We start from the raw sequence: 24,541 nt of genomic DNA, 5'->3' as shown, positions 1-24,541 counted from the left end.
TTATGAAAGAAGTCATTATCTGTTAGAAATGCATACTGAAGAATATTCTGATGAAATAACATGTCTGGGATTTGCTAAATTCCAGGAAAAAAAATACAGATACATACACACATATATACATTAATATATGTGTACATATATATATATAAATAGATGAAGCAAAATGTTAATAATTTTTGAAGCTGGGTGATGGTTACATGGTAGTTCACTGTATTATTGTCTCTACTTTTGTGTATGTTTGAAAGTTTCCATAATAAAAAGGTAAGGAAGGAAGGGAAGAAGAGGGAGGGAGGGGGAGAAAAAGGAGCAGATGAGCCAAATCAATAAGTAAGCCTACAGAATATGAGCTATAATATTTCCTAATGCCCTGAAGTCCCAAGTTCTTTCTAATTTCAGGAGTCAGTAAAAGCCTTATCTCAGAGAGATAAGGTTAGGCCATGGGAATAATCAGACTTAGAACTATCCTACTAACGGTAAGGGAATAATTTCGACTGGGTATGTATGTCCAAATCAGCAAACCTCCCCCAAACCTGCACTGCATTCATTCTAGCAGCATGCCTATTGAGTTGGCCTTGGTAGGAAGTATGCTCCTTCCCTTCCCAATCTGCAGCATCTGCTTCTCCCATTCCTTCTCTGAAGTAGCCTGAAAGAGATTAGGTCAAGCTGGCTAGGTATATAACCAGGTAGCCAGCTGTCCCTATAAATTCATCTGGACTGCCATTGGCAACAGTTTGTAATAAATAATTCAACTTTGTTTCTGAAAATTCATCTAGAAACAGTGCTTGGAGGGCAATAACTTCAGCAACCCCAATATTGCAGGTAATGATAAATCAAAACCTTCATCACTCATTACCCCCCAATAATTTGAGAGGTTCAGCAAGTAGTGGTACTCATAGTATATACTCTATATATATTAAAGGAAGATAACAGGGAATGATCCATACCTCTGTTTTCCCTATTAGGGGAATCATAAGGAAAATTACTTTTGCAGACTTGCCCTAACATCATGGAGCATTAATCTCCATGAAGGTCTGTAGCCACATTGGGAACACTGGTATTTGGTAGTTCTAATTATTGCTGGGAGAGAAAACACCAGTTGTTTAGAATGAACAGGCTCCACTTCAACCAACTGGCATATAAAAGCCATCTCCTTTCCTTGGACACCAGAGCCTTCTTCCTTCAGCATCATATGGGTAAGGCAAAATGACCACAAAGTTACTACTAGTTCCTCTATAGCTTCACAGCAATTAGGTGCTCTTAGAGTTATAGGTAATTTTCCTTTGTACGGACTAAGGCAGCCTCAGTGGGATCACTGTCATGTAGGCAGATTCTTGGGAACCAGGCTGCTTCAGGGCTTAGCTGTTACTGGGAATGGATAGAAGCATAAATGTAGCTAAAGAGAGAAGCCTAGATTTAGCACCAGAGCCAAAGCTGTCAGATCTAAGAGCTGCAAACAAATTATGAGGCAAGATACAAAAGCTGAAAATATCAGAAATAATAATAAATATTAGAAATAGGTTAGAAAACAGAAATGTTGAAGGCCCAGGCTAGGATGCTAGGAACCTGCATTTAGCAGTTGGTGGCCATGTGGTACCAAGCTAAGTCAACTGGTTTAAAGGTACAGAATTGGGCCAAACATAACAATGTATTTTTCTAATACAGGATATTAGCTGTGTCACTGGCTACCTTGACACATCCTAATCTGGAGAAAAAATGGATAGAAAGCTTGCCATGACGACAACTGTACTTTATGAAAAGGATGAATTCCTAAATGGCCATTCTCTTCCATTCAAATGATGTTACCACCTCCCAAAGAACAGTTTTGGGGCAGGAAAGAACACTATTTCATTTCAAGCTGGACTACTCATCTACCAAAATACCATTCTGACCAAAGAAACAGATGCAAAATTACAGTCACAGCTGCATTCTGTACAGAACAAGTTGGATAATAGTGTTCTAAATTGCTAATTACACTGCTAATGATTTTTTTAGTGGCATTGCAGTATTCTGCCACCTTTGTTTAAATTTTTTAAAAAAGCATCTAGGAATTTTTAAAAATGGTAAATTGTTAAATACCAGTGAGTCTTCTGAAGAGAAATTCCATATAAAACCCATTTCTTGAAATGGCATTCTCATATGGGATCTCACATAGGAGCCCATTTACTGACTAGCTATTTGTTTTAATTTACTTTCTCACCAATTTACTTGCATTTAAGATTACTAAGGCCATAAGTATCCCAGTATTAGTGTCTGTATCTAGATCCAATATTGGTAATGAAAAGATAATAAACTAGCATATGTCATGATATGCTGGTATTGGTAATGTGCTATGATGAGATTTACAAAAAGTAATAGCAACAGTACAATTTTATTCTTGTTGTGACAACCACAGTGAAATTTATTACAGTGTTAGTACTTAATTGTTTATTCATGCCAGCGTAGCTGAGGGGGTAATTACCTTTTTGATATAAAAATGTTGTTAATGCTTTTATTTCATTTTAGCAGATTAGAGAATGCAGATTAAAGCACTGCCACTGTTCCATCTTTATTTATCTGCATTTAAGTGGCAGAGCATTTTTCTTCTACAAATAGTGAATTAATTTCTACTAAATTATTTCATTAAGGCTTCAAATAATTTGCCCTTTAAATAAAAATTTGCTGGCCAGGAATTTCCATATATTAGATTACAAATTTTATATGTAGAAAATGGTGTACCAATAACAATTATGTCACAGTGGGTTTTTTTGATACTTTTTACATTTAGTATAAGGGTAAATTAGCTGTCAAAAAATTAAAAACACAATCTTATTATGCAATTACAAACTCATAAGTAAATACTTACATTTGCTTTTAACAGATCATCCAATTTCAGTGATCTTTTAACACTGCAAACAAAATAGTTAAAGACATCTTAGATTTAATATGCTTTAAGTAGCCAAGTATTTAAGAGTAATCTATATAAACAAAGATTCTAAGTTACTTTCACCAACTAAAGTAGAATACCTATGAAGAAAGCAATTTTCACAATGATGAAACTGATTTTTTAATAGCATATATCAAGATGAAATCATAATTAAATATTTAGATGGATTTTTATATATGTAGTTTTATATATATGCACCATTATACAATTCAAACACTAAAGTTATATTATAAAATAATCTTAGTAAAAAATTAATATATTTGTGTGTTTTAAAATACCACTAACAAAAATTATACATAAAAGGAAAATAATTTACATACCTTCAATGGAGATGTTGAAAGTATATTATTTGCAGAAATAATACACTAGCTATTAAAATAAAAGTATGAGCAAGGTGAAAAAGTTTTGCACCTTATTCTAGCTTTAAACATGATTCAGTGCTACCAGACTATGACTTAACTGAGGAACAGATGCTCTATGTCTTTATAAGTCCCCAATCCATAAGAAACTATTTTTTGTCTCCTTCACTAAACTGATTCAGGAACATGCCAGGCTCTCTCTGTGCAAAATCTGTTCTGCTAAACTGGATGCCCAGCTGTTGGTGACAATGCTTAGAAAGGAAAGCTGAATATTTATAATACTTTATTTCGTACAGCTGTCTTCTAAAGAGCAGTCATCAACATTTTATTGAACACAGACTAAATGCTCAAAGGAGAAAAAGGTCAATATAAATTAAAACTAGTTTTCCCAGTGACAAATGCAACGTTAAAAGTACTTTCTCGATCTCTGAGAAAAAGAAATTAAGTTATTTAAAATATTAGAAAATTTGAGCATAAAGCAAACAAATTTTATTATAAAGGTTGTACTACAAAAAACAAAACAAAATTTATAGATCCTAGAAAATGACTATACATAAATAAGTGACTACTGACTTTCAAACAAGTGACAGAAGCAGGAACAGAAGAGATGGACAATTTATAAAAATTACTCAGCAATAAATATTAAATACAAAAATTTAATCTATCTAAAATAGTTCACTTAATTTTGCTATTATATCTACATTAGCCTATCACATAACATTATTTCTTAAAATTAACTAAATTGGTTTAAAGAATTACTCATATCTTTTAGAAGTCCACTTGAAATCAATTTAATGTGAATTCTCAATGAAGCAAGAAGAGAACAGAGGTTATGAACAAAAATGGCAGCTAATCAAAAAAAGTACTATATTTAGCTTTGGAATATATATTACCCTATTCAGGTGTGTGAGATGTTTTTTGTATTTATAAAACTTCAAAAGTAGAAATCAAAAACTAAAAGTACACAGTACAGCATTTTTCAGCCTTTGTTTTTAAATGTTGTTAAGATGCAATACTACTTTTTAGAAGTAAATAACCCCCACCCCCGATATTAACCATTCAAAATATTCTTGCTTTATTAGTGATGGCTAATTCGTAGAGAAACTAAATATTTGTATTTAAAAGGTTTCCAGTTTAGGTCCTAGGTTGATCTAAGAAGCCCAAGGAGATATGTAAAAGTAAATAAGAAAGTGATCTGAGTTAGACTGTTATCTCTCACTCTAACAGTTTAGTGAGAATCTAAAAACATGATTTATTGTGGGTAATGTGGTTCTCAGATAATTCAGGCATCTAATATCCAAAAGCTGGTAATAGTTACAAGAATCATAAAGACATTTACTAGACAAGACTAGGAGAAACCTAAGAGATTACTTAGGTCATCCAATAGAGAAGAGTTTAGTATGATTTGCCCCCTATCACACAGTTTGAGTGAGAGAAACTCAGATTTTACACCCTGTTCATAATAAATCCTTGTTGAATTGAGGGGGAGGAGCTAAAGAGGTAAAGAAAAACAAACCTACTAGAAATTTATGACCATCTATTCTTACCATTCTGGTAGAACTGGGCCCAGTGTCAAGATATCAGTTATTAAATTAAGCACCTACTAAATGCTTTTACCCTTTTTAAAAAACTCACAAACAACTGTAGCATAGATGATGCTAAGTGGATTAGGATGATGTTAACAGAAACAGAGAGAAAGAGACGGATGAAACACACAAAGGAAGGACAGGCAAAACTTGATTAGATATGTGGGACAAATATTTTCCTAAAGTTCTTACTTATTTGCTACCAGTATTAGTTAGCAATTAAAAGTGATATATCTCTGGTAGTTCTGTAATGTAATAGCAGCTCTTGTGGTTACTACCTTGATTTTAAAAAAATGGGCACCCCCAAATAGGCAAAGAACTCAAATTGACAGTTCTCCAAAGAAGATATACAAATGGCTGGTAAACACAAGAAACGATGCTCAACATCGCTAGTATTAGGGAAATGCAAATCAGAACCACAGACACACAAATCAGAACCACAAGATACCACTTTACAACCATCAGGATGGCTACTATCAAAAAATCCAGAAAATAAGTGTTGGCCAGGATAGAGAAACTGGAACTCTTGTCCTGTGGGACTGTAAAATGGTACAGCTGCTATGGAAATAGTTTGGCAGTTCCTCAAAAAATTAAACCTAGAATGAACATATAATCCAGTAATCCCGCTTATGAATATATATATACCCAAAAGAACTGAAAGTAGGGACACAAACAGATATTTGTACACCCATGTTCATAACAGCAGTATTCACAATAGCCAAAAGGTGAAAGCAATGCAAGTGTCTGTGGACAGAGGAATAAGTAATAAATTTGGTATATACACATACAAGAGAATATTATTCAGCCTTCAAAGGAAAGAAAGTCCACATGCTACAACATGGATAAACCTTGAAGACATTATGCTAAGTGAAATAAGCCAAGCAAAAAAGGACAAATACTATATAATTCCACTCAAATGAGGTGCTTAAAGCAGTCATGCACCCCAGTGTTCATTACAGTACTATTTACAATAGCCAGGACATGGAAGCAACCTGTCCATCAACAAAGGAATGGATAAAGAAGATGTGGTACACATATACAGTGGAATATTACTCAGCCATAAAAGGAACGAAATTGGGTCATTTGTAGAGACATGGATGGACCTAGGGACTGTCATACAGAGTGAAGTAAGTCAGAAAGGGAAAAACAAATATTGTATATTAACGCGTATACATGGAATCTGAATAAACTGGTATAGACGATCTTATTTACAAAGCAGAAATAGAGACACAGACATTTATGTATGGATACCAAGGGGGAAGCGGGGGGGGGGGTGGAATGAATTGGGAGATTGGGACTGACATATATACACTACTGATACTATGTATAAAATAGATAACTAATGAGAACCTACTGTATAGCACAGGGAACTCAGTGCTCTGTGGTGACCTAAATGAGAAGGAAATCCAAAAAAGAGGGGATATCTGTATACGTATAGCTGATTCACTTTGCTGTACAGTATAAACTAACACATTGTAAAGCAACTATACTCCAATAAAAATTAAAAGTATATATATATTATAGAAAAGAAAAAAGAAAATAGAAAGATAGTTGCCAGGGGCTAGGAGGAGGGGTGAATAGGGAGTTACTGTTCAATGGATAGGAAGTTTCAGTTTTGCAAGATGAAAAAAGTTTTGGAGTTGGACGATGGTAATTGTTGTACAACGATGTGAATGTACAGTTGACCCTTGAACAACACGAATTTGAACTGCAAGGGTCCACCTATTCTCGAGTTTTTTTTTTTTCAAGAAATACATACTACAGTACTACACAACCTGCAGTTGGTTGGATCCGTGGATGCGGTACCAGGGATACAGAATGCTGACTGTAAAGTTATAGGTGGACTATAACTAGAGTAAATCCCCAATTTACTCAAGGGTTACCTGAACTTAAGTGCCACAGAACTGTATACTTTAAAATGGTAAATTTTATGCTATGTATATTTCACAATTAAAAATAAATAAATAAATTTTAAATGGGCACCTACCTATTATAACCTAATTACCTCCCTCTTATGGGTAACCTTATAATCTCTATGGCAGGGGTCTCCAACCCCCAGGCCATGGACCGGTACCAGTCTGAGGCCTGTTAGGAACTGGGCTGCACAAGTGGGCAGTGGCGGGCAAGTGAGTGAAGCTTCATCTGCCGCTCCCCATCGCTTGCATTACTGCCTGAACCATCATATCCCCCCACACACACCCTCACCCTGGTCCGTGGAAAAACTGTCTTCCACGAAACCGGTTCCTGGTGCCAAAAAGGTTGGGGACCGCTGCTCTACAGGTTACTTCTCACTTTCAACTTAACCCAAATTTACACCAGTGCCCACAATTTGAATACTACAGTACCCCTAGTACACTTAGGTGTACTAGGTTTAGCTTCACTGGGATCAAAATTCTGGTTGCTACCAGCATTATTGCTAGTGAGAATTTAAGAAAGATAAAGATATGTAGTTTTATATCAACAGGAAAAGAAAAGAAAGTAACCATGTAGAATTAGCCATATTACTCTCTAAGACCATCTTCCACTATTTTATTTAGCTTACCACATGGTAGTATCCTGAATAGGATTCTCTAACTCATCAGAACAGAACAAGTGCATGAGTTTTAGTATGTAACATTAATAACAGCAGTTACAATATTAAAAAAACTATTTTAGAAAAAATAAACTATCATTTGATTCCTAATTAAGAACCAGGAATGACACCTCCAAGACTCATGAAGCAACATGATTTGAGGTTCCCTTAGAGGACTTTTTTTTTTTTTTACATTAAAAAATATATTGCTTAATGGATTATTATAAGGCAACCACCCTTGTAACCATCACCCAGGATCAAGAAATAGAAGTTTGCCAGCTCTCCCCCAAAACCTTCCATTTGTCCCATCTTGTTCACCCCTCCTTTCTCCCACATAAGTAACCACAATCATGACTAATAGTAATACCTCATCCCTTACAGGACTTTTAAAACATTGGATTAAATATGATTTTCAATAGAGCTGAGGGTAAGAGTGTATGTGTGTGGGGAGGAGATAAAATTAGTAAGGCATATAAGACTCAGGAGCCTTGATGTTATGCCAAAATCTTCCCCTAAGGTTGGGCAAATCACATAATCTCACTAAGCTTCATAAAGGTGATAAATAATACTGGCCTGTAAACCAGTGGTAAATTTCTGAATGGAAGATAAAAATATCACTTAGTATATCAGTGCTTCCATTTACTTCTCTCTATAATGGAGATAATAATATTGCCAGCTACAACTACACAAACAGTTTTTAGAGGATTATGGAATATGCTTATGAGATGCTTAGAAATCCTTTGATGAAAGGCAATGGCCAAATTCACATCCCATGTGACTCTTTAGGTACAAATTGAGAAACCTAAAATGATACATTTTCCATTCCATGTATGGGAATGAGCAAAGAAGGGAGAAGAATCTCCTATATCCTTTTGCATTCTCCCTTTCATTCAAGCCTATGCTTTTTTGTGTTCAACACTGACAGAGGTCACATAATAATTCACTAACACAGCATGGGTAAGTGGGATTATCACTCCACTGCATGGAGAAATATGGTCACCACGTGAAAGCAACTAAATAAAAGATTAATCTTGTTATTCTTCATGATAAAACTAGCCAAAACCTTAACCAGTTATTGGGCAACACGTTTATGGTGTCAAAAGTTGCTTTATCAAAAGATTAATAAAGAATTAGCTAAAGAATTTTTACAGACCTAAAGGGATATATTTGGGAATACTGAACCCAGAAGATATATGGATGGAGGTGAGATGTTCTTTGGGTTGAATAAAATGAGAAATGCCATAAGATCATTTCATTCTTAAATGGGTACTCTCAAAAATGAACATTAATAAAACATTCATTACTATTACCTTCTGTGAGAAACATATACATATGTGTATCATCACACATACATATATAAAGGACATGAATAAGTCTTTTAAAAGATTCTATTAAAAGGGGCTAAACAGGTTTATCAGAATTAAATGTGGTAGACTGGTGATATTTTATATACCTTTTTGTATGTATAATATTTTACAACATAAAAATTAACAATAATAAACTAACACTGATGTCGACCTTTTCTCTGAGATTCCAGCAGAGTCATATTTAATTTTTCCCTGACACTGTCCAGATTGCACTAAGGGTTTTTCCATTCCACACCTATAATACTTGTACATGTTCTTCTCATTAAACTTATCAAGTTGCAATAGTATATTTCCTCCCTAGACTAATGTATTTATATCATTAGCATCTTGTCTGTTAACTGGTAAATTATTAGTTCTAAAAATACTTGTTGAACTATCTCTCCCACTAAAATGCAAACTAGAGAGTGTAACATCTGTTCATATTTGAATCTCCAAAGCCCGACACAGTGATTGGCACAAAGGTGTTATATTATATAAATTAATAATTAATTTAATTTTTTTTTACTTAAAACATCAGTCTTAAATTCAAGAACATATTTGAACTCTTGAATTCAAGAACTTGAACTCTTAAATTCAAGAATATATTTAATTCCTTACATTTTTTATAATCCTTCAATTCTATTTAAGGTGCTTTAAATGCAAGTTCCCAAAGGATGTCATATTAACACTGTCTTATCTCTAAGGCAGTCTCTTATATGGATTTGTGTTTTATCAGTTCTGGAAAAATCTAAGCCATAATTTCTCCAAATATTGGCTCTCCTTGATTCTACCTTTCTGAGACTCCCTCTAGAAGAAATTTTAGATTTTCTATTCCATTTTCCACATCTCTAAACATCTATTTCTTATCATTGATCTCTATGCTGTCAGGCAATTTCTTCAGGTCTATCTTTAGTTGTGTAATTCTTTCTTTAATTGTGTGTAATTTACTGTTTAATCCATCCATTAGCATTTTTAAAACAATTTGATGGGTATTTTGGGGGAACTTTTAATTTTTACATATTTTTAAAGTTAAAAAATATTCTAGGAATAACAGTTTTTGATAACCTTTACCCAGACTTAATACCTGTTTACATTTTGTCCCAGTTGCTCTATCATTCTCTATAGAAACATACACACACACATACATATACAATGCAAAATCTTTTTTATGATCCATTGAAAATAAGTTGGAGACACTGTATACCTTTATCCACAAATATTTGTGTGTTTTTCTAAGAACAAGGATATTCTCTTACATAATCACAATACAATCATCAAAATCAGGAAAAGTTTTTGAAATATAATATTAATTTCAGATGTACTACATGATTCAATATATGTATATATTGTGAAATGATCATCATAGTAAGTCTAGGTAAAATCCATCAATCACCACACATAGTTATGATTTTTTCTCTTGTGATAAGAACTTTTGAGATCTAATCTCTTAGCAACTTTCAAACATACAATATAGTACTATTAACTATAGTAACCCTGCTGTACATTACATCCCCAGGACTTAATTTATTACATAACTAGAAGTTTGTACCTTTTGGCCACCTTCCTCCAATTCCTCCTTCCCTATCCCCCATCACTGGTAAACACAAGTCTGATCTCCTTTTCTATGAGTTTGTTCTTTTTAAAGATTCCAAATATAAGTGAGATCATATGGTATTCACCTTTTTCTTTCTGACTTATTTCATTTAGCATAATACCCTCAAGGTCCATCCATATCGCAAATGGAAGGATTTTCTTCTTTGTTATAGCTGAATAATATTCCATATGTATGTATACATATATATATATATATTTCTTTATCCATTCATCCATTGGTGGATATTTGGCTATTGTAAATAATACTGTAATGAACATGGGAGTGCATGTATCTTTTGTTAATGTTTTGATTTCCTTCAGATAAATACCCAGAAGTGGAGTTTCTGGATCATATAGAAGTTCTGTATTTTGAGGAACCTCCTTATTGTTTTCCATAGTGGCTGCACCCGTTTACATTCCCACCAACACTGCACAGGCTTCCCCTTTCTCCATATCCTTACCAGAACTTGCTATCTCTTGTTTTTTTGATAAGAGCCATTCTAACAGGTGTGAGGTGACATCTCATTGTGGTTTTGATTTGCATTTCCTTGCTGATTAGTGACGTTGAGCACCTTTTCACGTACCTGTTAGCCATCTGTATGTCTTCTCTGGAAAAAATGTCTATTCAGGTCCTCTGCCCAGTTTTTTGGGGTTTTTTAACACTTTTATTGGAGTATAATTGCTTTACAATGGTGTGTTAGTCTCTGCTTTATAACAAACTGAATCAGCTATACATATACATATATCCTCATATCTCTTCCCTCTTGCATCTCCCTCCCTCCCACCCTCCCTATCCTACCCCTCTAGGTGGTCACAAAGCACCGAGCTGATCTCCCTGTGCTATGTGGCTGCTTTCCACCAGCTATTTTACATTTGGTAGTGTATATATGTCCATGCCACTCTCTGCGTCTTTTTTCCCGTCTTGCCCCTAGGTTCTTCATGACTATTTTTTTTTTTTTAGATTCCATATATATGCGTTACCATACGGTATTTGTTTTTCTCTTTCTGACTTACTTCACTCTGTATGACAGACTCTAGCTCCATCCACCTCACTACAAATAACTCAATTTCATTTCTTTTTATGGCTGAGTAATATTCCACTATATATATGTGCCACATCTTCTTTATCCATTCATCTGTCTATGGACACTTAGGTTGCTTCCATGTCCTGATTATTGTAAATAGAGCTGCAATGAACATTGTGGTACATGACTGTTTTTGAATTACGGTTTTCTCAGGGTATATGCCCAGTAGTGGGATTGCTGGGTCGTATGGTAGTTCTATTTTTAGTTTTTTAAGAAACCTCCATACTGTTCTCCACAGTGGCTGTATCAATTTACACTCCCACCAACAGTGCAAGAGGGTTCCCTTTCCACACCCTCGCCAGCATTTATTGTTTGTAGATTTTTTGATGATGGCCATTCTGACCGTGTGAGATGATATCTCATTGTAGTTTTGATTTGCATTTCTCTAATGATTAATGATGTTGAGCATTCTTTCATGTGTTTGTTGGCAATCTGTATATCCTCTTTGGAGAACTGTCTATTTAGGTCTTCTGCCCATTTTTGGATTGGGTTGTTTGTTTTTTTGATATTGAGCTGCATGAGCTGCTTGTAAATTTTGCAGATTAAATTGACAAAGGATTAATCTCCAAAATTTACAAGCAGCTCTGCCCAGTTTTTAAATTGGATTGTTTGGGGTTTTTTTTTGCTATTGAGTTGTATGAGTTCTTTGTGTATTAATCCCTTATCAGATACACGATTTGCAATTACTTTCTCCCATTCTGTAGACTGCCTTTTCATTTTGTTGATTTCCTTTGCTGTGCAGAAGCTTTTTGCTTTGATGTAGTCCCACTTATTTTTGCTGCTATGGCCTTTGCTTTTGGTGTCAGATCCAAAAAATCATTGCCAAGACCAGTGTTAAGGAGCTTATGGCTTATGTTTTCTTCAAGAGGTTTATGATCTTAGGTATTACCTTCAAGTCTTTAATCCATTTTGAGTTGATTTTTTGTGTATGGTGTAAGATAGGGGTCCAGTTTCATTCTTTTACATTGGCCTGTCAGTTTTCCCAACACCATTTATTGAAGAGACTGTCCTTCATATTGTATTGTATATTCTTGGCTCCTTTGTTGTAAATTAATTGACAAATATGTGTGGGTTTATTTTTGGAGTCACTATTCTGTTCCATTGATCTATGTGCCTGTTTTTATGCGAATACCATACTGTTTTGATTTTTTATACTTTGTAATATAGTGTGAAATCAGCACGATGCTTTCAAACTTTGCTTTGCTCTTTCTCAAGACTGCTTTGGCTATTCAGGGTCTTTTGTGGTTTCATACAAATTTTAGGATTGTTTGTTCTATTTCTGTGAAAAATACTGTTGGAATTTTGATAAGGACTGCATTGAATCTATAGACTGCTTTGGGTAGTATGGACATTTTAACGATGTTAATCCTTCCAATCCATAAAAATGGAATATCTTTGTGTTTATTTCTGTCTTCTTCATTTTCTTTTATCAATGTCTTATAGTCTTCAGTGTACAGATCTTTTGCCTCCTTGGTTAAATTTATTCCTAGGAATGTTATTCTTTTTTGATGCAATTGTAAACAGAATTGTTTTCTTAATTTGTTTTTCTGGTAGTTGGATACTAAAGAAATGCAACTGATTTCTGCATATTGATCGAAATCAGGAAATTTATCATTGATACAATACTACTATCAAGAGACCATATTCAAATTTTACAACTTGCTCCAAAAATGCCCCTTATAGCCAATCCCCCCACCCCTGCCGCCAAGTCTAGGATCCAATCCTGGATCACTCATTGCATTTTATTGTCCCATCTCTTTAGTCTCCCTTACCTAGAACAGCTCCTCCTCAACCTTTCTTTTGTTTGACCTTGACATTTTTCAAGAGCACAGGCTAGTTATCTTTGTAGAAATATCTGTCAATTTGGGTTTATCTGACATTTTCTCATGATGAGGCTATGTGGGTTTTTTGCCATAAGTATTACAAAAATGATGCTGTATCCTTTTGAGAGCATGATAACTTGAGGCACATGATGTTGGTTTCTCACAATATCAGTGATATGTATTTTGATCATTGATTAAGATGTTATCTGCCAGTTTTCTCCAATGTAATATATAAGAAATCTTATATGTAAATATCTTGTTTCCTATCAAACTTTGTCCTAATACTTTTAAAGAACCATTGATGATTTTCTAATCCTATCACTTATATTTATTAATTAGCATTCCACTCCAAGGAATAGCTTTCCTTTCTCTCCTCTTTATTCATTTATTTATATCACTACAGAATCATGGAATTTTATTTAATCCAATGGATTATAATCAATTCCTACCATTTATGTTGATCTTAATTGTCCCAGATTTGGCAATTGGATCATTCCCCTTTCACACTGCCTCCAATGTACCTTATGTACCTGTAATTCTTTGAGCACTTCATTATATTTCCTTATTTGCACATGCACACTCACTCACACAAAATGTTCTCTGCTCCAGCACTGGAATTAGCTTTTGCTTTAAAGAAACTTGGTTCTTTTTAGTGGACAATGGCATTTATAAATCAAAATCTCAGCACTAGGTGTGTTCATTGATACTTATGTCATTGCTTAAAGGCAAGGGACAGAGCTAGAACAGAAAACACACACACATACTTTTCTATCTACCTGGAGTTTAATACATATATTTAAAAATCCATGATTTCATATTGATACCTCCAATGCAAAGGCAACATATTTTAAATTCCTCAGCCTACAGTGAAAGCCTAGCTCACGTTATCTGCAATAAACTTATTCTCTCAAGCCTAGAGCACACAGAAACTAGTTGAAGAAGTGCTAACCCATACTTCTGTGCAAAGCAAATCTATTTACTAAGATTCATTATTCACCTAGTATTCTCAAAATGTATAATGAATACACAGTTGACTCTTGAACAATGTGGAGGGTTAGGGGTGCTGAACCCCCTGCAGTCAAAAATCCACGTATAGGGACTTCCCTGGCGGTCGAGTGGTTAGGACTTTGCCTTCCGGTGTGGGGCTGGGGTGGGGGTGGGGGTGGGCGGAGGGCAGCGGGGTGGGTTCGATCCCCGGTTGGGAAGCTAGGATCCCTCATGCCTCGTGGCCAAAAGGCCAAAACATAAAACAGAAGCAATATTGTAACAAATTCAATAAAGACTTTAAAAATGGTCCACATCAAAAAAAAAAAAAAATCCATGCACAACTTTATACTCGGTCTTCTATATCTTTGGTTCCACATCCACAGATTCAATCAACCACAGATTATGCAGTACTGTAGGACACATTTACTGAAAAGAGTGGGCATGTAAGTGAACACTCACAGTTCAAATCCATGTTGTTCAAGGGTCAACTGTACAGCTATTTTACTGGGTGTTATATAGTATTTCAATTTAATTTTAACTTGTATTTCCCTGATGTCTAACAAAATGCTTATTTGCCATTCACGTAACTTCTTTTATTAAGTATTGGATCAAGTCTTTGGACCACTATTTTAATAAGGTTTTAATCTTTTTACTGTTGAGTTGTAAGAGTTCTTCATATATTCTTTTTTTTTTTTTTGGCTACTCCACGCGGCATGTGGGATCTTAGTTCCCTGACCAGAGATCGAACCTGTGCCCCATGCAGTGGAAGCACAGAGTCTTAATCACTGGACCACCAGGGAAGTCCCAAGTGTTCTTTATATATTCGAAACTTATATTTAGAATATATAAATTCGATGTAGTCTGATTTATCAATTTTATTCCTTTATGGTTGCTTTATGTACCTTGCCTGAAATTTTATCTACCCCATGTTGTAACAATATTCTCATGTATTTCCTTCCAGAAATTTTACTGGTTACATTTAAGACTATGCTACATCTCAAATTAAGTTTTGTATATGGTATAAGGTGGAAGTCAAGGTTGTTTGGTTTGTTTTTCCACATGGTGTTCCAGAACCAGTTGGAAAGATTTCTCTTTCCCCAACTGAATTACTTTGGTACTTGGTTTGGTTCTACTTCTGGGCTTTTTATTCTTTTCCATTTTGTCTATTTGCCATTAGGCCCAAACCACATTGATTTCATTGCCACTTTACATAGTATAGTTAAGTCTAGGTAGTGTACATACTTTGTACATACACTAAGTCTAGTTAGTCTATGTACTCCAACTTCATTCTTCTTTTTTAAGATTGTTTGGACTACTGTAAGTCCTCAGCCTTTCTATAAAATTTTTGAAATCAGTTTTTCTATTCCTTTAAAATGTTTGCCAGGATTGACAGGAATTGCATTGAATCTAAAGATCAATTGGAGGGCTTCCCTGGTGGCGCAGTGGTTTAGAATCTGCCTGCCATTGCAGGGGACACAGGTTCAAGCCCTGGTCCAGGAAGATCCCACATGCTGCAGAGCAACTAAGCCCGTGCACTACAACTACTGAGCCTGCGCTCTAGAGCTTGCAAGCCACAACTACTGAGCCCACGTTCCACAACTACTGAAACCCGTGTGCCTAGAGCCCATGCTCTGCAACAAGAGAAGCCATTCCAATCAGAAGCCTGCGCACTGCAATGAAGAGTAGCCCCCACTCGCGGCAAGTAGAGAAAGCCCACAAGCAGCAACAAAGACCCAATGCAGCCAAAAATAAATAAATAAATAAATTTATTAAAAAAATAAATATCAATTGGAGAGAACCAACATTTTAATATAGAGTCTTCCAATCCATACATGCCCCTATTTATTTAAATCTTTATGTTCTCTAAGCAACATTTTGTAATTTTCACAGTAGAAATCTTCCATGTCTTCTGTTAAACTTATTATATTTTTTTTTACATAATTATAAATGGAAAAACTTAAGCTTCATTTTCCAGGTGTTCATTGCTAACATGTAGAAATAGAATTGATTTTTGTACACTGACTTTGTGCTCTGCATCTTTGCTAAATAGTTCTAATAACTGTTTTGCAGCTTCCTTAGGATATTCTATGTTCATGATCATATCATCAGCAGATCATCAATTTTACTTTCTCCTTTCCAACATTTATGCATTTCCTTTTTTTTTAGTGCTTTGTTGAATAGAAGTTGTGAGTGGGCGCATTCTTGCCTTGTTCCTAATCTTAGAAAAAGTGTTCAATACTGAGTATGATATTTGTAGGTTTTTCATAGGAAGGAGTTCCCTTCTATCCTAGTTTGCTAAGTTTTTATTTTATCATAAATGGGTGTGTTCTTCGTAGAACTATTAATATGATCTTCTTTAGTATGTACCTATCTATCCACCTATCTATCTATCAATCCACCCAACCAGGAGTCTTTTATTGGTCATTTATATGTCAAGTACCAATATTAGCAAAAAAACCCCAACAAAGGTCAATGTTTCCATCTAACAGAGCCTGTACTCTCCTAGCTTGCCTCTTCCCATAGCGATTCTTTCCCAACTCTGTAGAGCCACAATCACAGTTTAAGACAAATCTTATTCTAAAGCACAGCTCCAGCAACAAGCTGGTATCTTCAAGATTCTTCAGTTCAGACACTGCCAGGAAAACTGTGGGGCAACCAGGTCCTGAGGCTGTTGTGTTCCATCACTGTCATGATCCCAGAGTCCTCACTCACCAGAAAGCTCAATCTTCAGCTGGCACAGCTGAGAAATGACAGGTACAATGGGAACTGTCTTTTCCTGAAATGCTGTAGATCAGTTACAGCAAACAGAACAGTGATCATCAAGGAAAACTGTCACTTTGGAATCCTTTTTGACCAGAGCAGTTATGTAGAAGCAGCTGCATCTTCGATTAGGACCATCTTTTATTCTTTTAAAAACAATAATTGATTTTCAAATATTGAAAAAACTGCATTCTTGGGATAAATCCTACTTGGACATGATGTATTGTCTCTTTTACAACTGCTGAATTAGATTTGCTAATCTTCTGCTGAGGATTTTTGATTCTATGTTCATGAAATACATTGGTCAGCAATGTTCTTATAATTCTTTTATTGTATTTTGGTATCCAGTTAGGGTGGTATCAGTGTTATGAGGATTAAATGAGTTGGGATATATACATATATACATATAAACATATATATATGTTAATCTATATATATTTAAATCCAATCTGATATTCTGTACCTTTTCGTTGGTGTCTTTATTGCACTTAAACTTAATGTAATCATTATACAGTTGGGTCTACATTTTGCTACTTGTTTTCTATCTGTCTCATTTGTTTTTTAGTCCTCTGATCTTCCTTTCCTGCTTTCTTTTGATTAAACATTTTTTAGTATAGCACTTCAATTCTTCTGTTGTTTTTTATGTATTTTGGGGGTTATGTATTATTTTTCTTTGTATTTTTTATTAGTTACTCTGGGGCATTACAATATGCCTTTTTAACCCATCACAGTTCATTTAGAGTTAATACAATACTACTTTACATAAATATAAGAATCTTACAATGTTACTGTCCATTTCCTCTGTCCTTTGTGCTATACTGTTATACATATACATGTTATAAAACCCACAATAAGTGTTATAAGTTTTGCTTTAAACACTCACATCTATTCAAGAAGTTACAAGCAAAAAATATACACAGTTGATCCCTGAACAACATGTGTTTGAACTGTGCTGGTCTACTTACACACAGATTTTTTTTTCGATAAATATACAGTCAACCCTCCATATTCATGGGTTTCACATCTGTGGATCAAGATTTCCATCCATGGTTGGTTGACTCTGTGGAGAGAAAACCCTTGGATACGGAGGACCAACTGTTTTCATTGTACTATACCATTTTATATAAGGGACTTGAGCATAAAATCTGTGTGATTTTAGTATAAGTGGGGCCTCCTGGAACCAATCCTCCACAGATACTGATGGACAACTATAGTCTTTTATATCTTATCACATATCTACCATTCCCAGTATTCTTCAAATAGATGTAAATTTGTACTTGATATCATTTCCCTTCAGCTCAAAGAATTTTTTTTTTAGCATTTCTTCTATGCAGGTCTGCTGGTGACAAATATTGTTTTTATCTGATAATATCTTTATTTTACCTTCATTTTGAAGGATAAGTGTCTACATATAGAATTCTGGGTTGAGGTTTTTTTCCTTTTAGCACCTTAAAATGTCATTCTACTGTCTTCTGACCTCCATGGTTTCTGATGAGAAGTCAGCTTTCATTTGAATAGTTTCCCCTACAGGTAAAGCATCAATTTTCTCTGGCTGCTTTGAAGATTTTCACTTCATTTTTAATTTTTATCAGTTTGACTATGGCATGTATATGTACATGTGCATAGACAAACACATATTTTTTATCTCGACTGGAGTTTGCTGAGCTTCTTGGATCTGTACTTTATGTTTTTCAGCAAAAGTGAGAAATTTAGGAGCCATTATTTCTTAAAATACATATATTTTTTCATTCCCATTCTCTTCTATTTCTAGGACTCACTTACATATATTAGACCACTTGATATTGTCCCAAAAGTCACTAAGGCTCTGTATTTTATTTTTTCAATTAGATCATTTCTATTATTCTATCTTCAAGTTCTTTTCTTGCACTATAAAGCCCACACAGTAAATATTTTCATTCTACGTATTGTACTTTTCAAATACAGAATTTCCATTGCGTCTTTTTCTCTTCTGAGATTCCCCATGTGTCCTTTCATTATGACCATTTTTTTCCCTTTAAGTTCTTGAACATATTTATAGTGGGTGCTTTAAAGTCTTTGTCTGCTAATTCTAAAATCTAGGTCATCTTGGGGTCAATTTCAATTGACTCTCTCTCAACGAGTCATATTTTGTTTCTTTGCTTGTCTGGTATTATTTTATTGCATCTTGTACATTGTAGATGATGTGACATCGAGACTCTGAATTCTGCTTTCTTACTCTTAACAGTGTTGTTTTGTTCTAGCAGGCATTTAACTTGAATAAACTCAGACTCTAAAATCTGTCTCCCCAGTGATGGACAGCAGCTGAAATCACTGTTCAATTCTTTCAGCATCCCAGCTGTTGCTTCTTGCCAGGCTTCATGGAGAATCCCTAATCCATGTGCAGTTAAGGAATCCATCAAGGATTCTGGCAGTTTATAACCAGATTTTGGGGCTACCCTCTTTTTAGGATTTTCCCTTTACTTGCCAGCAATTCTGGTAATCCCAAGCTCTTAACCCAGCTCTTCAAACAAGTAAAACTGGAGCTTTCTCGTTGAGTTTAGCTGTACTACATCATATGGACTGCCCTTGGATAAAACAATATAAATGCAAACTTTGCACATTGTAGTTCCCTTCTTTCAAGGGTCAACTCCCCTCCAATTTCTGCCTAGTATGGTTGCTTTCCAGTGCCTTCAAGAAGTTACTTTTAATATCTTGCCGAGAGTTTAAAATTGTTATCTATGGAAGGTTCAGTTCAACACAATCTACTATGACATGTAAGTCCATCTACTGAGCTTTTATTTCAACAATTATATATTTTTTGTTTCTAAACATTTTAATCATCCTAGTTTAAAATTTGCCTGGTCATTTTGGGTAGTCTCATTACTTGCTAATTTTTGTGATTCAACTTTTTATTTAAGTATTCTGTTCAATTATTTCATATTGTATCTCAGATAATTCCATTTTGTAAAGTCTTTGGGATCTAAATCCATTGATTACTATGTGTTTTAACTTTCACTCATGGTAGTTTGTTTCCTTTTATGCTTGTTTATCTAGATTTTGGATATTCGGTTGATCTTAACCTGTGAAAAAGTAGGGGCCTAAACAGAGGATGCTTCCTCCAAAGATGTACATTTAATTTCACTACTAGCCAAGGGATCCATACCAACTAGAGATCATTTCAGCTCCCTTCCCAGCTTAAATGTAGTCTCAAGTTTAACTTCCTTACCTTGCCTATAGCCCAAGGCTTAGTCTATCAAGCACAACATGGATATCAGTATTTATATTCAGGGTACTCTGCCTTTCATCTGTGCTTACTGATTACGGATCTGGTTTTGGCTATTTTTGTTTCACCTCTTGAGATTTAACTTCCTCCAAGTCCAAGGAGGCAACAAAAAATATGATTTATGCAGGCTCAAGTTGCTTTTTTTTTTTTTTTTTTTTGCAGTACGCGGGCCTCTCACTGTTGTGGCCTCTCCCATTGGCTCCGGACGCGCAGGCTCACCGGCCATGGCTCACGGGTCCAGCCGCTCCGCGGCATGTGGGATCTTCCCGGACCAGGGCACGAACCCGCGTCCCCTGCATCGGCAGGCGTACTCTCAACCACTGCGCCACCAGGGAAGCCCTCAAGTTGCTTTTGACTGAAAGAGTCTGAGAGATTCTTGTCTGCCATATGCGGGGAGTCCTTCATGTCACTATTACAAGGCTGTATTATAGCTTCCTCATTTCTGTCCTTACATTTTCGGCTGACTTTTACAAGCAGGAAAGAATTGTATTTAAAATTCATGTTTTTCATACTTATAGCAAGTACTAACAACTTCAATCTTCTTTTAAAATGTACTTATAATTTTAAAGTAAATGAATTAATAGAACTTTGAATATCTACTATGATTCAAAGGGTGTTTATTAAATGGTTAACTTTTACTTAACCTGACACATCACTTCACCCCCCACAACAATAAAAATCATTGTACTTGGCGCTATCATCAGCATGACTACAAACCCAAATAGGTGCAATAAAATAGCTTATCAGACCCAGAATATTCTTATATTCATTTTCCTTTATCAAGGAAAATAAAACGTATTTTAAAGTTCTCTCAGAAAACTCCCAGATTTTTATGAATACATCATCAGAATGGACCCCACAGGAATACTGTTAACCGTTTCCTCCAACACTAAAGCTATTCCAACTTTATAACCTTAACTCAGTCTATAGCTTGGAACAGAATAAAATTAACTCTTACAGGAATAGATGGAATGTCCTTGGCTGAATTAGCATGATAATTCACACTAATTAGAAAGATTAAGCAAGTGATACTAGGAATCTTTATAAAGGAAAAAATATAAGGGGGGAAAAGCACTAGAAGGGGATTTGATTATTTACAGAAACAGCTATCACAAAAGTATGTTTCACTTTAGTATTATGCAAATATAAACATGGTGTGAAATTTGTCTATAAAGATGAAATCTCTTACAAGCAGCAAATTTATAATTCAATTACTATTTAATGAGTAACTACACTAATCCACGAACTCACTGAGTAACAATCTAAGGGTCACACAGCTGGTAAAGTAGCAGAACCAAGATTCAAACCCTGGTTTGTCTCATTTCAAAGTCTTCAAATGCAAAAAATAAATAAAAAAATTTTTAATTAAGGTTTCAACCTAGATAGAGAAATGATGATGCCACTAATTTTATAGTGTACACAGAGGAGGAGCAAATTTGAAAGGGATGATGATTAGCCTAATGAAACCAGGAAGAGCATTTATCCAATTCATTTGTTTTCCCAGTTCCAAGATAGCATCTGCCTTACAAAACCAAAGAGAAGGCAGAGAAAACTATACTTATTGAGAATTTAATTCAAGATAAGTAATCTCTAAATCCTTTAAAAACATTTTAGGTAGTATTTGATGCATACTAAAGAATACATGTATAATGATCAAGTTATGAAGCATAATAAGAAAATAAACACCCATAAACTCACCACACAATTTAAGAACTAGATCATTACCAATATGGATGGGTACACCTGTATGCTCCTTCTCTATTATGTCTGCTTTCCCGAGAAGGCAACCATTAAACAAAATTTTGTATTTATCATTTCCCTGTTTTTCTGCCCTTAATAATCTTATCATATACATACAGAATCCCAAATTAAAGTTTTTCTTGCTTGTTCTTAAGCTTTATAAAGATAATATGCTATATGTAGTTTTCTACAAATTGGTTCTTTCACCCAGTATATTTTTAAGATTCATCCATCCACTCTATTGGTATTGGACATTTGTTGTTTATTATTCATTTTAGATTAATTTAGGCCATGTATATTTTCACAGTTACTTATTATATTTTTTTCCTGTCAAGGTTTAAAGAAATTAGAAAAGAGATATATCACACAATCCAATACCCAAAATACCAAGTACCAAAAAGTCAACATCTCAACATCACTTAAAAACCATACGACTTTCACATGTAACTTGCCAAGATGACTTTTTGCACCACCATTTGTGACCCTGCAGTTTAACCACATTGAAAAATAAAAGTTTACTAACAATTGTGGAGATCCTCTACTAAAATACTTTTGCATTATTTAACCATTAATTTGGTCTTATATCACTTTGCCAAAATAAACTCAGTGAAGTTGCTATATATTTAAGATGTCAACCTCAACTTTAAAGTTATGTATTTATTGCCAAAATTACTGCAGACACTCCTAATATAACATGTGTCTGTTAATATGTTAAGAAAACAGTTGTCCAAAAGGTCCCCATTTAACAGTTTTTTTTGGGTTCCCTACTATCTACAGCAGAACAGGAGCATAGTTCAGAAAGTATCACTACTTGTTAAGCAAACACACATGAGTTTCCATTGTATTCCTATTTGGCAGGGACTTTGTTACACTTTCCTCACAGCTTTGTATAAGTGCTAACTGGGTTATTTTTCTAGTGCAAGAGTAGTGAGGCAAGTCTTTTAGCTTCATTTTGGGGAAAGGAAAACCTCTTTAATAATCCATACCTTTTAAGGGTATAAGTGAAACATATATTTATTGATACCTATGTGTAGGACAGGTTATTAGGTGCTGAGTTCCCTAATCTGGAAAGTAGAGATAACAGCAGCGCCTACCTCCCAAGGTCCTTTTTAGGATTCAATGAGAAAATGTAGGGAAATTGCTAAACACAGTACCCAAATCATAATTAAACATTCAACAAATGTAGGTTATTATTTCTGCAAATCTTTCCACTTTCATGTCAATTCCTATTTGATACAGATGTCCCTCCTCCCACCCTGTGTTACTTTGCATTTGCTCAAACCTGAATGTAACGGAGAAATAAGTTACTCTAGAAGCACGCAAGAGAGGGTACCTAAATCAGCCTGGGGACAAGAGGCAGCCAGAGAATTTCATGTGTTATATATTATCCCCACCCCCACCCCAAAGAAAAAGTTCTTTACAGAGCTTAAAAAAAAAAAAGTCTCTATTGGGCAGTGATAAGCAAGAAAACTGAAGCCCGGAGGTAATTAAGCGATTCGCTCAACGTTGGATAGCTCTTTACAGAATGGGCTATGCTTCCTCATTTGAGAGCTGGAGTTCAGGTCTCTTGGGACCCCGTCCATGAGTTCTGCCACAAGTTTATATGAGCTCACGACACTAATCTAGGCATTAAATGGCTTTATCAAATTATACGGCGTGATGCAGTCTACCCTGTCCTATTCTCGGTATGTTAACCATATTTGAAATTATTTCAAGCAATACATCACTAAATATAACTCACAGCCTATAAAATCTGTCAGAAGCCTTGTGGAATCAGAATTAAAGTGGAGAAATACTACCGGATAAGTAAGGCTGGAAGGGAAGCAGACGTAGGTTGAGGGAACCAAGCACTAGCAACTGTCGGAGGAAAAGATAAAGAAAAAGTACAAAAACTAGGAAAAGAGAAAAGGTTATTGGGCTACATAATATCTATTCTTCTTGCTCACAGAGGGGCCCAAACACAGCAACACCCGGGGAGGAGATACTTACGGCATTTCGACATTCAGGGACGCACCCCTGTCGCTGGATAAAACCACTGAGCAACCTCTTACGAAAACAGAGAACCTTCGGAGAGAAACACTGAAGCCTGAAAAGCGCGGGCGAACGGTCACTCGACGCTGTGCCACACTCCACGCGGCCCGCCGGAAACACTCCCCCAGCTACAAGGGATCCCAGTGTATGCCGGGAAGGGGGGAGGAGAGTCTACGCCCAGGACAGCTCTCAGCCCTGCCAGGGCAATGCAGGACACTCTCTCACGACTCTGACCAGAAGGCCCCCGATAGATGAGAGGCAGAGCCATCTCCGTTAGCTCTGGAGTAACTATCCCTAGGTTTCTAGCCGGACCATTTGGGTAGGTACTCCGTATCTTGTTTCCGGTAGCGGAGAGGTGCAGTTGCCATGGTAATTAAAAGAAGGCCAAGGACCTTCCGGCCGCTGTGAGAGGGTTGCGGAATCCGTGAGGAGAATTGGCTGCGCTTCCTCGTTTGTGACCTGCAGTTAGGTAGC

General features: G+C 35.5%; 2 protein-coding genes and 1 non-coding gene across 8 annotated transcripts in view; 1 reads left to right on the top strand and 2 right to left on the bottom strand.

Moving 5' to 3' along the window:
• Window positions 1–24,184, bottom strand: part of ITGB3BP (integrin subunit beta 3 binding protein) — a 90,570-nt gene extending 66,386 nt beyond the window's left edge. The window contains exons 1-2 of one of the 2 annotated variants that reach the window (XM_033409016.2): window positions 24,026–24,184; window positions 2,843–2,885 (exon numbers count right to left, since the gene is read on the bottom strand). In XM_033409016.2, coding sequence (XP_033264907.1) covers window positions 2,843–2,885; window positions 24,026–24,030 — 48 coding nt within the window. In that variant the 5' untranslated portion in view covers window positions 24,031–24,184. The remainder of the gene's footprint in view (window positions 1–2,842; window positions 2,886–24,025) is intronic. The other variant, XM_033409017.2, reaches the window with a different exon arrangement.
• Window positions 17,039–17,173, bottom strand: LOC117197359 (small nucleolar RNA SNORA16B/SNORA16A family). The gene has a single exon (XR_004477934.1). It is a non-coding gene; the product is annotated as a small nucleolar RNA SNORA16B/SNORA16A family (small nucleolar RNA).
• A 49-nt stretch (window positions 24,185–24,233) lies between the features above and the next one.
• Window positions 24,234–24,541, top strand: part of EFCAB7 (EF-hand calcium binding domain 7) — a 50,668-nt gene continuing 50,360 nt past the window's right edge. For 2 of the 5 annotated variants that reach the window (XM_033408998.2, XM_033408997.2), the window contains exon 1: window positions 24,235–24,386. In XM_033408998.2, coding sequence (XP_033264889.2) covers window positions 24,319–24,386 — 68 coding nt within the window. In that variant the 5' untranslated portion in view covers window positions 24,235–24,318. Of the gene's footprint in view, window positions 24,387–24,408; window positions 24,537–24,541 lie in introns of those variants that run through there. The other 3 variants (XM_033409003.2, XM_033408999.2, XM_033409002.2) reach the window with 3 other exon arrangements.

Source organism: Orcinus orca, chromosome 1, assembly GCF_937001465.1.
Source record: "Orcinus orca chromosome 1, mOrcOrc1.1, whole genome shotgun sequence".
Classification (NCBI taxonomy): domain Eukaryota; kingdom Metazoa; phylum Chordata; class Mammalia; order Artiodactyla; family Delphinidae; genus Orcinus; species Orcinus orca.
This window is presented reverse-complemented; position numbering and strand designations above follow the sequence as displayed.